The sequence below is a fragment of the Coffea arabica genome, chromosome 2e, assembly GCF_036785885.1.
Source record: "Coffea arabica cultivar ET-39 chromosome 2e, Coffea Arabica ET-39 HiFi, whole genome shotgun sequence".
NCBI lineage: Eukaryota > Viridiplantae > Streptophyta > Magnoliopsida > Gentianales > Rubiaceae > Coffea > Coffea arabica.
The window spans coordinates 22,420,378-22,437,251 of NC_092313.1; the positions used below are offsets into that span (position 1 = coordinate 22,420,378).

At 36.8% G+C, this 16,874-nt stretch overlaps 2 protein-coding genes across 4 annotated transcripts; one reads left to right on the top strand and one right to left on the bottom strand.

Annotated features, from left to right (window-relative positions):
• Positions 1-2,211: 2,211 nt before the first annotated feature.
• Positions 2,212-5,111, bottom strand: LOC140036896 (probable plastid-lipid-associated protein 11, chloroplastic). Of its 3 annotated transcripts, none has more exons than XM_072079987.1 (3): positions 4,573-5,111; positions 3,996-4,061; positions 2,212-2,415 (listed from the first exon to the last, which is right to left on the bottom strand). In XM_072079987.1, coding segments are annotated over exons 1-3 (591 nt in total). In that variant the 5' UTR covers positions 5,097-5,111; the 3' UTR covers positions 2,212-2,414. The 3 variants fall into 3 exon arrangements, with proteins under 3 accessions (XP_071936088.1, XP_071936086.1, XP_071936087.1); XM_072079985.1 differs by lacking the exon at positions 2,212-2,415 and adding an exon at positions 3,248-3,437; XM_072079986.1 differs by lacking the exon at positions 2,212-2,415 and adding an exon at positions 3,395-3,635.
• A 1,855-nt stretch (positions 5,112-6,966) lies between these two features.
• Positions 6,967-16,647, top strand: LOC140036895 (T-complex protein 1 subunit alpha). The gene is made up of 17 exons (XM_072079984.1): positions 6,967-7,247; positions 7,375-7,439; positions 8,161-8,250; positions 8,346-8,432; positions 8,527-8,586; positions 8,706-8,756; positions 9,113-9,208; positions 9,831-9,896; positions 10,103-10,320; positions 10,549-10,645; positions 11,211-11,297; positions 12,406-12,540; positions 12,691-12,795; positions 13,803-13,931; positions 14,024-14,127; positions 16,210-16,300; positions 16,402-16,647. Exons 1-17 carry the CDS (start codon positions 7,175-7,177, stop codon positions 16,486-16,488), a joined length of 1,641 nt encoding a protein of 546 aa, XP_071936085.1. The 5' UTR covers positions 6,967-7,174; the 3' UTR covers positions 16,489-16,647.
• Positions 16,648-16,874: the final 227 nt, after the last annotated feature.

Consider the following 16,874-nt stretch of genomic DNA (forward strand, 5'->3'; position numbering starts at 1 on the left):
CCTAAAAGATTATTACTCCTCGTACTGGCCTCCTTCGGCCTCCGTTTCCCCTTTCTTTTGCAGTTTCCTCGTCCACGTTATACTGATCCAAGAAATTAGGGACCACAAAAGATTTCTACCAATAATGCTCCCACTGCTGCAAGATCTCTGTCGACTTTCATGTCTCCTCACCACCGATACCATACCCATCAGAAGACGTTCTCATCGCACACGTGCCTTCGTTACGATCCCTGCAACCAAAAGGGGTGCCAAAATTAGTAACCAAACCAATAATACTGGTTAAGTACTATTTTCTAAGGTAGTTGAATAAACCTGTACTAAATGGGATGGCAAAATGATGTTCTGATATAAATTTTCAGGCCGCGTGACATTAGTTTGCCATATGGACAAGTGATATCGTTTGGCAAATATTGAAATAGAATTTGGCACCAATTTATGATTCATTTACCTCTAATAATACACAAGCAACTAGAGAAAAAAAAAATAAACAAGAAAATACATCAAAATCATAATTTTCAACAAGGCCATTCATTCCTTTTTGATAAAAATCAACGTCATGCCCACTGGATACATCAGATCAGTCCACTCCACAGCTAAATTGATTAAACATAGATTGAAATCTTATGTGAGCCCATAATTGGACATCCAAGAGAAAGATGGATGTGACATGCAGCCACAAATCGACACTCTTCATATGCTCCGCCTTCCCCCCACAAAAAATTTACCCCGTATAAGTGGTCAGTTTTACATCATTGTCTTGTCAGAAAATAGTAAATTACAAGAAACAACAAAGCCAACATCAACATCTTCCTCTTCACCTCAGCACCATGGTATCCGCAGTCATTTTCAACCCCTCCATGATTCCCACATTAGAGGCCACCAAGTGAATTAAAAAGGCAGCTTTTTCTTTCATCGCCGTATATTTCTGTTAACCTGCTTCCCAAACATTGACTAGCACTGGTGGGGGAAAAAGAGCTTGTGGTCCATAATCAACCTAAAAGGCCTCCTCGTCAAGCCGAAGGCTGGTGGGCTCCCACCCAAAACTGACCTCATCTACGCAGATGTGATCTTGCGGTGGAAAAACGTACGTAACTTATTAAAGTTCCGTTTGATGGGGCGGTGTTTTTATATATTTTTTTTTAAAAAAAAGAACGGTTTTATGCACTAATAATATTTTTAGGATAGTTGATAACTAATTTCTCGTAATTTAAGAAGTCCAGTATTTGGTAACGTAAAAGCACTCTTGACAAAAATATGTATCAGATTGTAAGGCACCGCAATCCAAACAACCTCTGAGTTTTGTAAAAAACCAATCAAATTTTGTTTTGTTTGTATTACAAACACAATTTTAAACTCTATTTTATCTCATATATATTATATCACAAAAAATGTTATCAATATTATTTCAAATAAATTTATTTTCAAATAATCTCCTATCCAAATGGACCCAGTGATCTAGCTAACAAAGCTGGAAACTGTCCCAAGAAAAAATATTAATGTCTTGCGGTGGAAAAGGTTCATGAAATGACCACAACTTAATTCAACTGTGTCTTTTTCCCTGTTTGTATCTACTGTGTAACGCACAATACACCACCATTTGAGACTTGGGCCAGACATTTGCCCGAAAGTTGCATGAAGTGTAATATCCTTTTAATCAAACGGGCTAATTGGCCTTTTAGAATCTGACGGAGCCCACTTGATAGTGGCCACCCCAAGCCTGATGCCAGGCAAACTAATTTTACATGAAAATTAATTCCCTGTTTGAACCCACCAAGGAAATCCTGATTTCCTCGTTATTGAAAATCTTGTCCCAACAGCTAATGCTAAATAGATTATAAAATAGTATATTGTTGTTGGTGCTTCGATCATTTCATTGTTCTTTATAGGAAAGACGGTCCCTAATTCTAGCCACATGATGTGGAACTCTTCTTTATACGCTTCAATTTCCTTCAAAATTCAGTAATCAGACTTGGCTGAAATTTGCTATCCAATTAGGTCTTTGACCTATAAAATCGCACTGATTGGACAAATAAAAGTCCTGAACAATTTTATTTAGATTATATTTAATATGAAATTAGCGAAGTTTATAATTTTCTTTAAGTGAAAAGAATTGTAGGTATGAGATATTGAATTCAAGATCTCCTATTTATTTATCGGGAAGGGAGAGAGAGAGAGAGTGAGTGAGAGAGAGGAAGAAATGGTGAAAAGCTATTATCAACAGTACATTTTACATGTATCATGGGCAAACTACTCTGAGAATCCAATAATGTACAATGGCGATCCAATTATTTACGCAGGATCAAGTGATCTGCTGAAAATATTGGTTATCCGAATACAAGTGAGATTGGAGGAGACTTCTCAATGGATATGAGAAACCGATGCGATTCTTATTTCTTACCCGCATAGCAGTATCGTCTGAAAAGAACTGTGATTAGTACTAAACTGCAAAGCAGCATACTTGAAAAGGACTCTTAACGAGTTGTAGTACAAAAGGACGACCATTGGCCTCAGTCAATGATGATCCAAATAATCGAGATGAACTAAAGATTTAGGACACTGCAGTCTCGCAAAAAAAAAAAAAATTACACGAAAGATCTTCCAAATTAGTAACATGATGAGTTTAAGTGATGCGGTACATCGTTTGTGGAGAGTGTGTGTGTAGTATTTAAGTTTCATGGGGTATCCAAAAGTTAGCGCCTTTTGGGTATTCCTTGTGGGGTTAATTTAGGTATTGCATGTGTATAAATTCTTGACAAAAAAAAAAAAAAAAAAAGTGATGCGGTACATAAGCTTGTAGTTTGGAATTGCAAGGTAGGATCCCAATTATGACATTATCAACCCTATTTTTCAATTAAAAACTCATAAAATAATTTGTTTGTTAAGTTATAACTTGAGATTCTGGATTCAAAACCTCACACGTACAAAATTTTTTTTTGGAGATAACACTACTTGCCAAATTCATGCGCCACTTAATTATTCCGCCTTGATTCGAAAACAATCCCCTTGAATACCATATTTAAAGCAAAAGAGGATTTAACTAGATAAATAAGTAAAAACATTACTGACACAAGTTCATTCCTGAGATTGCCAAAACTAGAAAACGGTACAAGTAGCATTACAACTAACACAAACAATTTTGGGACCAATACAAATAACTTACTATTCAGCAATATTACAAACTAATCTAAAGAAGATTATATCAACTCAGTGACATTTAAATCCGTGGTAATTCTGTACAACTAGCACATTTGGTCGTTGGAGTACAAAAATATGGTTTTCAAGATACGTTTTGCTTATAGGCACAAATCAAAACAGGTTGATATCAAGTTATCCACCATCACTCCTTCCAAGAATAGGGAGCCCGTTCAACAACCAAATAGTCTCCCCTAATATCTTTCACAACCCGAATCTCATTGTCAAGGTACAGGGTCTCAAACCTATAAAAAGAGAACTAATCCCAATAAAACAAACAATGGAGTACAACATGTAAACTGCAAAGTTATAATACCAAAGACTCTTTTAGATTGAACCGGGACAAAAAGTTATAGTACTACCAAATAAAAAGAGAACTAATCCCAATAAAACAAACAATGGAGTACAACATGTAAACTGTGTCAAGGTACAGGGTCTCAAACCTATAAAAAGAGAACTAATCCCAATAAAACAAACAATGGAGTACAACATGTAAACTGCAAAGTTATAATACCAAAGACTCTTTTAGATTGAACCGGGACAAAAAGTTATAGTACTACCAAATAAGCACAAGTGAGCGATGGTCAAATCTATAATCTAGCAAGTATACGATCAACGATACTAAGAAATGAAAAATGTAGCCTTTCAAAAATTTATTCAACTTCGATTGATTAATTTATTTATAGTTTCATTTCCTTTCAATTCAACCAAAGAAAAAAAAATCTTCTCCCGCTTCAATAAGAAGAAAATGCAGCCATTTCAACAAAAGCCTGTTGGAAAAAAAAAAGAAGAGGATATCTTACCACCCTTGGCCAAAAGGAGGCAAAGGCAACTCCCAATTCTTCCCACGAAGGACTGCACTTGTAAACCTATAATGTCACATCAAAGTTTGATATTTCCCTACTGATGAAATACGCCCAAAGTTTTTAAACTTAGACTAAGCATTCGCTGCATTGGAAGCTCTTAGTCTTTAAAAGTCAATGCTTAGGAACAAGTCACGAGTACTAAATCACTTGCATATGTAGAATTCTCGAGTTGCTACAGAAATAAAAGACACTTTCAACCAAAACATCAATTTAAAAACAAAAGAAAGGCATTAAATTATTCAAGAATGTTCCCAGTAACACTAAAAGTTCACGAAACCAATCCCAAATGCCAATTCAGTGCAATATATACATGTCCAATTCATATCCTAAAATAGCCACCCCCATCTAAATAATTTACTACTACTAATGAGCTATTAAAGACTCTTTTTTTTTTTTTTTGCCTTTTTTTGATGGAAATTTTGGGTAAAGGGACGGATTGGAAATGAATTGCAATAGTCAGATTACTCCGATCTAAGACGAGTAACTTAAACACATATGTATGTATGTGAAGTACCTGAAATTCACCCGCTGTGAGGATGCGATTTCGATAGTAGACCGGACGAAGAAGACCCCATCAGGTGGGAAAGTGATGACATTATTGAGGGTTTTGTTCTGGACATCAATCACTTGCAAAACATCACCGGCTTTGGTACCAAAAACTGATGCGTTTTTTATGATGTAGAGCTGCTCTTTCTCCGTGGTCCACAGCATCCGCCACGTGGCAGAGAGGGAGTCGTCGGTGGTGGTTGTGCCCCGGCCGAGCTCGGCTACGGCATCAATGGCTTGGATGATCTGGGAGAGCTTTTGTGGGTTGGATTGGGTGTTGAGGCCGCGTTCTTGGTCACTGATGAGGGTGAGGAGGTGGCTCTTAGCTGAGAGCGTCTGGGGCTGGTCTGTGAGGGAAGAGCGGGTGAGAGTAGTGGCGGAGAAACGGTGGTGGTGGCCGAAGGGTGGTGGGAATAGCGGGGATTTTGAAGTGAAGGGTGGGAGGTGGTTGGGGGTGGGTATGGCGGGAATGTAAAGGCCTCTGGCCGTCATGTTCGTGCTGTGTGTATGGGTTGAGTGGTTGTGAAGTCAGTAGAAAAGAATCCAATTTGTGGCCGTGACTTTGAATATTTTCATTTAATCAAAAAATGGGTTTTTGTTGGTTTTCCATTTTTTCCTTTTTTTTCCCGATAATTTTCTGTTGTTTTCTTCCCATTTTATTGATTGTGATATTTTCTTATAATCGCGGTTCATAATCAAATTTTGTAAAATCTAAAGCAAGGGAGAACTCTAACTTATTGCTTTTAATTATAAAATAAAATTAAAGCGGTAGAATTTTTTTCTTTTTTCTTGTCAAATAAAGTGGTAGAATCAGAAGTCATAGTTAAGATCATTTTTTCTCTTTTAGTTGGAGCTTGAAGTACTTCATCTCACTTTGGGCATCCACGAGTGTGGTGATTATTCCTTTTATTTTTTTTTTTCTCAAAACGGGAATGGTGATTATTACTTGAGTGTGATAGGTTAATAAAAAGGGTTCAACTTGACTCGAATAAACTCAATGAAATCTGTTAAGTTCAAAATTTAACCTTTATAACTATGCCCTTGCGTACACATACGCCAATGAAGAAGGTACTAGCGTGACCGTAGATCAAAAGTTCAAACTTCTATACTTACAATAAAAATCTAAAAAATATGTAATTGTGCACCCCTATGATTTAGAAATGGAATCATCTCCATTTAATCTCCGTTGGGCCAATTAAGCCCTCCTCTAATATAATAGGTTAGTGTAGAAGTTGGAATTAAACATTAAAAAAATATTAAATTACATGTATACAATAGACATTTCCTAAAATTTATTTATAAAAAGAGCTTGCTCAATGATGTGATCACTTGCGTATACTTAACTAATATTTTTTTCCCTAATTAAGGTTGTATGCAAGTGTATAACTTAAGAATTTGAATTTCATTGTTTAGCAGCAAATTTGGACGAGTTATTTGATATTGTACCATTTAGGATTGAAAACAAGGAGTACATGTTAAACAAAAAGTGAAAAAAAAGGGAAAAAAAAGTACCAAATGGAGACATTCTATAGACACACCCAGGCATGACTAAAGAAAGCATCTTTGCATTTTCTTTTGCATTCATTTTCCCTACCATGGTCTTTTCATAACGCCTGTTCATTAAATTCCCAACTTCCTTAGTTTCCCTGTAACCGTACCATCGTTTTTGGATAGAAGTTTATTTGGATGATTTATTTGAGATAATTACTGTAACATTTTTTATGATGTGATGTATGTGAGATAAAAAAGTGATTGAGAAGAAAAAATGGTGATTGAAATTGTGAAGCAAACTATTTTATCTAAAATTATCTCAATCCAAACAATTGATTGTAGCAACAATTTTTTTTAAGGAGCAGGCAACAAATTTATGATCCTAACAAGAATTATTCCTCAGAGTCTCATTAAATAGAAGGTAATACCAGTGCCAGAACGAGCAGGTCCAAGCCGGACTCGGGGCACGGACGGTTGCAGGTGCAACCGTTCCGGACAATTTTGATCATTATCAACTGCGCGTAACTTTCTTTGTACATCGTGTAACTTTTTTTTCACATGATGTATTTTCAGAACAGATAGTAGTGGGCCCCACACTTGGCGCGAAAATCGAGTTACATGGTGTAATTTCAGCCGCACAAAATTTTGAGGGCAAATCTTGGCCCTTAACCGTGCAGGGACGGTCATACTGATGACCGTCCCTACCCCAAATCCGTCCAAGCCCATTAATTTATACCCAAAATGTTATGTACGAAAGAAACAACAGCAAAGTACTAAACGACGCCGTAGCATTTCAAAGTACTTTCTACTCTCACCAGCTGAGCCCGGGGAACTTGAAAAACCCTCCCGAGTCCGAAGTCCAAACAAACAAAAATAGAGCAGCAGAGTAGCGACTAGCAATAGGGCACCCACAACTAATAAAAGCCTTCCAGAGAATTCTCTTCGCTTGCTGAGTTGCTGTGCTGCTGTGAAGTGAACTCGGTTGGAACTCAGCTCCACTGAGCACCGATCTAGGGTTTTCTGTTGTAGCTTCTTCGCATTGTTTTCTTCGATTTTATTTTCTTTGGTTGCAAATTTAAATGGCGATTGCGGCGCAAACTCCCGATATCCTCGGCGAGCGCCAGTCCGGACAAGATGTCCGTACTCAAAATGGTAAAATTTGTTCCTTTATATCAATTATCGGCTGTCTCTCTCCTTTTGTTGGTTACAAATATGTGGACATTTTGTTATCTATTGACGAGCTTGGCTTAATGTGGTGATTTTATGGGGGAATGGGCAGTGATGGCATGTCAAGCAGTGGCTAATATTGTCAAATCTTCGCTCGGTCCTGTTGGACTCGACAAGGTAATTTTTAGCTCTTTATTTGTTTATCTATTAGCTTAGTTTTGTAATTTCTTCTCTAATTATTTTTGTATGCGAATTGGAAGTGGTACTTGAGGCATTGAATTGCAAATACACAGAAAAAACCTGGGTGAGCCGGAACACATATTTAGGAAGGAATTGAAAATTGGGGAATATAATGGAAGGGAAAAAGCATAAAGTCTGCTTGCTCAAAAGATCAACGAAGGAAGGAAAATAAAGAAGTGAAAAAGGTCGAATTTTGCAATAGTGGAGATATTTGTTTTTAGTTCTACACTTTTTGTGCCCTACTGTCCTTACCACTAGTTGCTCGACAAGTTCCGGCTTTTTATTTGTATGAGGTGCCACTGGTGATCTGAAAACCATACAGAGTTATTTGTAGCTCAGAGCTGCATTGGACACCAAAAAAAAAAGCTATACTAGAATATATCCTTTGTTGATTTATTGGATGAAAGGAAGGAAATGATTAGTGTCAAACTTGCCGAAAGGACTTGATAGGTTATACAAAAATCATGGTGAGATATATATAGCCCAGTGCTAAGCTAAGTAAGATATGAACAGAAAATTGTCAATGTATCCTTTACTGACATCTTGATGAATTGGATATGGCACTGATAACTGTGATATTATGGTCATTATGCCCAAAGTTAAGTCTTGAAGTTATTTATATTTAACCTCATTTTTTGAGTGTGAACCTTGGTGTCAGATGTTGGTTGATGACATTGGTGATGTGACAATTACTAATGATGGTGCTACGATACTGAAGATGTTAGAAGTCGAGCATCCAGCTGCCAAGGTCTGAAGATCAATATCTTTTCCTTACTGTGTAAAGGTTCATTAGTTTGCCTTACCTGTGACTCTGCTGAAATTTCATACCTTTTATCTTTGCAGGTCCTTGTTGAGTTGGCTGAACTTCAAGACCGGGAAGTTGGAGATGGAACAACTTCTGTGGTAATTATAGCTGCAGAGCTACTTAAGGTAAAATGAAATTCACTTTTAATCCTGGCCAGATGATCAGTATTCTTAAAAGTTATTTGGTAAGAATTTAGTGATCAACTGTCAATGTCTGCAGAGAGCAAATGATTTGGTGAGAAATAAGATTCACCCAACATCAATAATCAGTGGATACAGGGTATGTGTTAAGTTTCGGTAACTTCTTCATCACCCCACCATTTTTGTTTTCAGAAATCTGTTTGTAATTCTACTTTGTTTTCTATTTATGCACCTTTTTTCTATTTGGATTGGTGGCAGCTAGCTATGAGGGAAGCATGCAAATATGTTGATGAGAAGTTGGCTGTGAAGGTATTGATTTGTTCGATGGTTTTGAAACATAGAACTGCAACTTCATTCCCGATTTTGATGCACATAAATAGATGCTAGTGTGCCTGGACGGTATTGACTGGATGAACTTATAAAGGAAGGGAGCTTATTCTTCGTCTTACCTTTCAGTTATTGATCTACTAGAATCTGTAGGAAGTACCATCCCACACAATTTTTTTGAGCTATAAAAACTTGTGTTTCTTGTATGAAATGATTTCTCTTGTCAAAAGAATTACTAGGCAATTACTTCTATATTATTAAGAATTAGACTTGGCTCAGCAATGCATACTGATATTTTAAGACTGGACTAATGTAATCTGTATCTTTCATCTCTCTAGGTTGAGAAACTCGGCAAAGATTCACTCATCAACTGTGCCAAGACAAGCATGTCATCCAAGCTCATTGGCAGTGATAGCGACTTCTTTGCGAATCTGGTATGTCAATTAGTATTCAATCCTGGGCTTGCAAATTATATTAAACTAATGTTGTGTGCTTAATCTAATCTCCTTGGAGTTAGTTGAAGGATCATTCCTATATTGATCTTTTCATTAGAATGTTGGAGGTGAACCTTACAAAGGTTCTTCTTTTTTTCTCCCCACCTTTCTTTTGATGGTTATTATGCATGTGTTGCTCAGATTTTTGTCATTTTTCATTGATCTAATGTGGATGCGAAGGGTTCAACTAGTTGAATTGTACCTTTGGAATCGTGTGAAACTTATTTTGTGAACTCCATTTGGATTTGCATGCTTGTGGATAATCCTAAGGGTTAAAGGGTAGTTCTGTAAATAAACTCTAGGTTTTAGAAGATCAAGAATCTGGTCATTATGCAAAACTTTACAGGTTTATATATTGGTTTATACTGAATATTTGCAAATTCCATATATTTTCTTTGTTGCTCTCCTCTTATGTGATTTGAGTTTGTACTAATTTGGATTTTTTTGGTTCATCAAGTTTTGTGCCTGTTAGAAAATCTCTTTCTCATTGGAAAAGTACAAGTGGAGTTGTTGTCTTTTTGGGGTATAAAAATGGTTGATTTGATAGCTGTGTTATGATTAGGTTGTTGAAGCAGTACAGGCAGTAAAGATGACGAATGCTCGGGGTGAAGTAAAATATCCGATCAAGGTCGGTTGCATGTATTGTTAAATTTCTCTTGGCACAGTTTGTTGTATATAATCAGATCTTAAATCAATTAAGCTTGTGAATCTGCTCTCTGTTGGGGAAAATGGTTTTCCGTAAAATATATAAAGTGGACTCTGTCGAGGATAAGAATTTTGCTAAATCCATTCCATTCTTTTGACTTGACTAACTTTTACACTTCCTCTTTTCAGGGAATTAACATACTTAAAGCCCATGGAAAAAGTGCAAGGGATAGCTATCTGTTGAAAGGGTATGCTTTGAATACAGGACGTGCTGCCCAAGGGATGCCCATGAGAGTTGCCCCTGCCCGGATTGCTTGCCTTGATTTTAATCTTCAGAAAACAAAAATGCAAATGGGTGTTCAAGTTTTAGTCACTGATCCCCGGGAGCTTGAAAAAATTCGTCAAAGGTGATTCTTTATGATGAAGTATGTTACACTGTCATACATTATTTTCAATTTGAATTATGGCTGCAAGAGCTTCAGTATCATATATATGCATCATTTGGTAGGTGGTGAACAGAAAACCCATATTCTCCAAAAAAATATCTTCCTCATAATATCAAGCATATCAAGCAAATATCCTTTTAGTAATCATACTTCGTAGTGTATTTTAGCATTGACAGATTTTTCTCACAGAGAGGCTGACATGACAAAAGAACGCATTGAAAAGCTTCTCAAGGCTGGGGCCAACGTTGTTTTAACTGCAAAAGGGATTGATGACATGGCACTGAAGGTAAGTTCCTGCATTGTTGTGTTTCTTTCATGGCTGTAATGAGCACTTGACAATTTCTGTAGCCGAATGAAACTGTCGGCACATTTGGGAAGACCCTCAACCTGTTTGAGTAGAAAATTGTGTCTTGCTTTTATTTGTCCTGTGTAATGTTGCATTGCACTTGCTAAAATGAATATATAACTAGATGTGCTTGAAGTGTGCAATTTTGTTTTGGTGCGACATCAAATAAATATCTTATCCTCAGTCCACTCATGCATGTACTCTTTTAGATGTCTAACACATTTATTCTCATAAAATATGCATGGGAAAACTACCAACCTTTACTCCTTTTAGGACTGTTCTGTTGATCAATCAAACTTCTAGTGGAACTGTGGAAGTACTATTGAATGACCTGGGGACTAGGGTTACTTTGTTTGGTTGCTTCATCTCCTAATGTCACACATAGTTCAAACAAATAGTAATTGTCTTGTCGTAACCCTTGTGACGACCATGCTCAGGATTATGCATGTATGGATGTCTCATTGCTCAATTATGGTATGATAATGAGCATGCTATGTTGTTTCAGTACTTTGTAGAAGCTGGTGCAATTGCTGTTAGACGTGTCCGTAAGGAGGATTTACGCCATGTTGCCAAGGCTACAGGAGCAACTGTGGTATGTTTCTTGGCCTCTTATTTAAACTTGAATTGTATACTTCTATTGGGTTTTCCTTGTTCTGTACTTCTCTGATCTGATGGAAGATTGGATTACACTTGTAAAGCTTATAAAGTTGACATTTTTGGCATGTTAGTTAGAGAGTTATGCATGGTATCCTTGTCAGTTGCAGTCTCAAATGACTAGTTGATTACGTATAAGCAAGGAGACCTAAGCTTTACTGGTAAAATCTTTCTTGCAGTGTACACAGGACCAGTAGATGTGTTTGTTTCTTGGGCTATGTTGGTACACAACTAAAGTCAAATTTATGGGAGGGGATGTATAGTTGTTAATTTGGGTGGAAATATTTTGCACCTTTTTCTTCAATGTATTAGTTTTTTTGAGGTACTTCCAGCCTATGTTACTCGGACTCTGCTACCAAGTCCTGACAACATGGCTATTCTAGTGCAAAAAGAAGAGTTGGCCATGGGTACTGCAGGGCAAAGTGAAGAGTCCAAGTAACATAGCTTCCATCTGAAACCTTTGAAGATATCTGAGTGGACTTTTCTTTTGCTCTAGCAAGTTGTAATCTGTGGTCCTAGCTGCTGCAATTGGAGAAACCAAGATCATTGGATTGTTGTACTGAAAGCAATAAATTTCACCTCGTATGCTTTGTGTCTATAGAGAAGGTTCATTCAGGAAACTATTTTCCCTAGAAAGGAAGGATAAATGGATTATAAAATTTTACTTAATGTCTTTGTTATATGAGGGAATTATGGAAGAAATTAGGTTGCTAAGTATAGAGAAGAGAGTTGAATTCGTCCTATTAAGAGTGATTAGTTCCTTTTCTATTGCATTTTTTTAAAACTGTCCTGTCATTGCGAATGATTTTAGAGGTTGTAAAATTATTTGCATCATTTCCTAAATATGCTCTGTGCATTTCCTTATGATGAAACAGTGATTGGAGCAAAGGAAAAGTGTAGAGTATCAACTTGATGACCTTTATTTACAGTTGTGAAAAGTTTGACCATTTGGGGGGTCTAATATCAGAATCAGAGAGATAACAAGTGTTGAAAATCGATTTTATTGATTATTTTTGTGTTGAGTTGATGGATTTGCCACACTGCAGGTCTCAACATTCGCTGATATGGAAGGTGAAGAAACATTTGATCCATCACTTCTTGGACATGCAGATGAAGTGGTGGAAGAGCATGTTGCTGATGATGACGTGATTATGATCAAAGGGACCAAAACAACTAGTGGGGTAAGTAGAATACTTCCCACATCTCCCCAAGGGGCACCTTAAAAGAAAAAAAGAGGTAGAAGAAAAGATAACGTTGAATGCCAAACTTAACTCAAATGCTACAGATACCAATATCAATTGTCTTATGACATTATGCTTAATGTTTTTCAGGTTTCATTGATACTAAGAGGTGCAAATGACTTTATGCTGGATGAGATGGACAGGGCTTTGCACGATGCATTATGCATTGTGAAAAGGACACTGGAATCCACTACAGTAAACACCTAATTTGTTGACTAGCTTGTTTTATAACTTAGTATCTGCACTTCTGTGTTCTGAATCTGAAAGACCTGCACGAAATATGGATCGCAGCCTAGTCAATTCTCATCAATTAATGGGAAATTAAATTTTTACTATTAGCCTAGACCACAGTTTTCATGATTTAAATATAAGAATTTGTTGCCAAATCAATTTCTGTGATCAGATTTGATGCTTAACAACTTCTGATTGCTTTTGGAATTGGTGTTGGCTAGCTATTGCTATTTTTCAAATCAAGTATGCTACTATTCATCTGTTCCACACTATTATTATTTACTTTGATGGATTTTTTTTTTGTACGTTCACAACAATATTGTCAAAACTCAATTCTGGCTGATTGAACTACTTATAAATGTTAATATTTCTGAGTTTTGAACTTGTCATGATTCTGTTGTCTGAAGAATATTTGAATGTTACACAAACAAGATGTCAAGTCAGGCTAATGAATTTCATTTGCAGAGGGCCACCTTGTGTAGCTCTATATTCACCGCTATTCATATTTTATGTATAGCCAAATGTCATTCAATCAGCATGCATTTCCATTTGGATTCCTCACTTTTTGAAAAACAAGTTTTTCATATACAATGTTACAGTATTACATAAACAAAAACAACTTCAAGAACACCACATCTATACAATATATCGAAAAGAATTCCAAATATACAAAAAAAAAAAAAAATACACCACCACTCGCCCCTTCTCCTTCTCTCCTCCCACCTCCCTCCTCCTCGTCACTCTTCCCCTCCTCTTTCTCCTCTCTTTCTTCCTCCTCCCTTCTCCTCCCTCTTCCTCCCGTCCTCCTTCCTCCCCGCATCTATAGTAAAAGTTTTTTACCTACATTGCTACAGTAAAATATTTCAAAAACACCCATAAACAGCTAATCCAAACGGAAATGCCAAGCTGTGTTATCTTATTCATGTGTTGTGACAGCTCTTGTTGATTTGTAGTGAATTTTATGAAAACAGGTTGTTGCTGGAGGTGGTGCTGTTGAAGCTGCCTTATCTGTCTATTTGGAAAACCTGGCTACCACATTAGGATCTCGGGAGCAGCTAGCTATTGCAGAATTTGCTGAATCTTTATTGATCATTCCCAAGGTTCAAACTATAATAACAAGCGAAGTATCTAACTTTTTTTGTTATCATTCCTTTGGATTCCTAATCGCAACTGAGTAATATTTCTAATGCAGGTGCTTGCTGTCAATGCTGCAAAAGATGCAACTGAATTAGTTGCAAGGCTACGTGCATACCATCATACTGCACAAACCAAGGCAGATAAGAAGAATCTATCAAGGTATTCTTTTCTTAACCCTGAAAACTGCTGTCTGTTTCAAATTTACATGTCATTCTGTAGCTATCAGATTGTCATCTCTTTTCCTTTATCAACTGCACTTCTGGAAATGTTGTAGTTCTTGACAAATTAAGGTCTGACTTTGGATAACCTTTTATTGAGTTGATACCGGAAAATTTTTGAGTGGTAATGATAATCCGGAGTTTGTTATTTGTACTGGACAGTTGTGTATAACCGATACAGTAGTGTGATTTTGTTGGAATTTTTGCTAAATTCTGAGACTGGAGATGCTTCTTTAACTGGCCAAATCTCTTTCTCATTTGACCAGGCTATCGCAGGCTATAAAGTTCACAGTTTTACTTCTTTCTTTGCTTGGCAATGATGTGGTTTTGTGAAATGAGTGGTCTTCATCATGCAAAATTCATTTCCTTCCTTTTTCACGAGAAAACGAGAATTTAGACAGGAATGTAAACGGCTCAAACACTGGTCTTGTGTAGAAATCTGATGGCATTTGCCATGCATTTTGAAACCACTTTGGTATTTTCTTCCAATTACTATGAAATATGGAGTCAACTGGTATCTGCATTCATGCAAAATTCATTTTCATGTAAATGCTAAAGCACGGGTCTTCTGTACAAAACTGAAGGCATTTACTATGTATTTGAAATCACTAGGTCATGTTTTCCTGTCATTACTAGATATGGAGTCATGACTTTCTCGTGGTTATGTAGCTTTCCTTTTGTCTGCCTTCTTGTTTGGTATAACTAACTCTATCTAGCTTTTCCAAAATGTTGTGTAGATACCTGGTACAAGATTAACAGAAATTTAAACTTTTAAAGACTCCATACTCCTAGGATTTTGTACTTGAATTCTCAAAGATCCTAAGACTTCCCAACCCATTTGATGTAAAATTTCTTGGAGTAATGACAATTTTGATGCATTATACTCAAGTAATTAATTGAATGGATAACCTAGAGATTCTTGTTTGGCTGACACGCTTGTGTCTTCCTCTGCTTTCTGTGTACGAGGAAAACTGAAGATACTGAGAGCTCACTGCAAAATTTTTTTTTGGGAGCAAAATAGTAATTTTTATTAATTTTGAAAGTTTTATTAATCAGGTTGTAAAGCTTATACGTGGAGCAGTCAGCCCACATCAATAGCTCACTAAACATATCTATATATTCCGTACTATGAACAACGAAAACATAATCAGCAACATGATACACCTATCAAAACAATTATGAGTGAAACCCTAGTCCACGATGATATCCCAATTAGCTTTAGTGAGTGGAATTTCCTTCCAAGAATACCAATAAGCCTGACAGCACCCACAATAGCAGCAAGGATTACTTTAGCAGTAGCAGAGAGATGCTTGTAAATGACTTCATATCTGGCCTTCCAAGCCTGATATACAGTCATAGCCAGAACCAATCTTCTGAATCAATCAACAAAGAAATTGGTTTGCCAGTGCTGGCAAATCCAGCTAAGCTCAATGCCCTAAAAACAGAGCACATAGCTTGGACTCTGCTCCATACCAACCCAGAAACAGCATATTCAAAAAGTAGGTGTTCCATAGATTCCTAGTAGCATTACAAAGCACAAACTCGGTTGACTAACTAAAGCACCTCCACTGCCTTGATGTATCTGGGGTTGCTAAATGTTTGTGGCAAAACAACCAAAGAATGAAGGAGAACTGAGGAATGCCATCTTTATCCCACACAAATTTGCACCATTCAACCTTAGCTCCAGCAGGTCTCAAAGCTGTTGTGAAATGTTCTGCAGGAACCAGCTATCCATTTAGTTTGATCAGCCTTATCTAGAGTGGGAACAAACAGATTTGGACAATTTCCCTCACTTCAGCAGTATACTTTCTTTCAGTGGACCATTTGCATTTTCCATTCAAGATGCACTTTGCGACATCATTGTCCTTTCTTTTTGTCTTTTTTTTTTGGGGGGGGGGGGGGGGTTCCTAACATCTGTTTCCATTAAACAACTGTAATTTGAGTATTTTGGAGATGTAAGGTGAATTGGAATATTTGTAAAATTTCTGACTTGTGTGTGTGTGTTTTTTTTGTAATATCATAGCATGGGTCTTGACCTGGTGAAGGGAACCGTCCGCAATAACTTGGAGGCTGGAGTAATTGAGCCTGCAATGAGCAAAGTAAAGATAATACAGGTCAAAATTCTTTGGAATGTATTTAATTGATTGATATATATATATTTTTTTTTGCAACTCAGTTGCTGACAAATGTAGTGTTTGTCTCTCTCTTTGGACAGTTTGCCACTGAAGCTGCTATAACTATTCTTCGAATCGATGACATGATAAAGCTTGTCAAAGATGAAAGCCAAAATGAAGAGGATTGAGGACTCGCTGTATAACTGGTCTTGCGCTGGCCAGAGTGAACTAACCGGAGTCTTAGATAGATTTGTTTGATTTGTATGCATTTGAGGAAGTTGATTCTCAGGGATGGACAGATGAGCCAGAATTCCAAAGGTTTAATTATAGTATTTTTGTGTGTTCAATTCGGATATATCTGTATATCATTTCGGACAGAAAAAATAAAGGGTAAAAAACTCAAAAAATCTAAAAGATTTATAAAACCCTGAAGTTCAACCAAGATATGTTAGGACGAAGAAAGTTTGTTCCCTAAAAGCACCTCAAATCAAATCTCGAATTTATATAGACAACCGAACAATTTACCTTAGTTAAATATTCTGAAAAAAAAAAACCAATTGAGCTGGGAAAACCC

Excerpts from the sequence above, each read along its gene's own strand:
- LOC140036896 (XM_072079985.1), bottom strand. The coding sequence starts at position 5,096 with ATGACGGCCAGAGGCCTTTACATTCCCGCCATACCCACCCCCAACCAC. Across the intron at positions 4,062-4,572 it reads TCACAGCGGGTGAATTTCAG|GTTTACAAGTGCAGTCCTTC; the intron begins GTACTTCACATA and ends GTGACATTATAG. Across the intron at positions 3,438-3,995 it reads CCTCCTTTTGGCCAAGGGTG|GTTTGAGACCCTGTACCTTG; the intron begins GTAAGATATCCT and ends CTCTTTTTATAG.
- LOC140036895 (XM_072079984.1), top strand. The coding sequence starts at position 7,175 with ATGGCGATTGCGGCGCAAACTCCCGATATCCTCGGCGAGCGCCAGTCC. Across the intron at positions 10,646-11,210 it reads TTGATGACATGGCACTGAAG|TACTTTGTAGAAGCTGGTGC; the intron begins GTAAGTTCCTGC and ends ATGTTGTTTCAG. Across the intron at positions 11,298-12,405 it reads AGGCTACAGGAGCAACTGTG|GTCTCAACATTCGCTGATAT; the intron begins GTATGTTTCTTG and ends GCCACACTGCAG.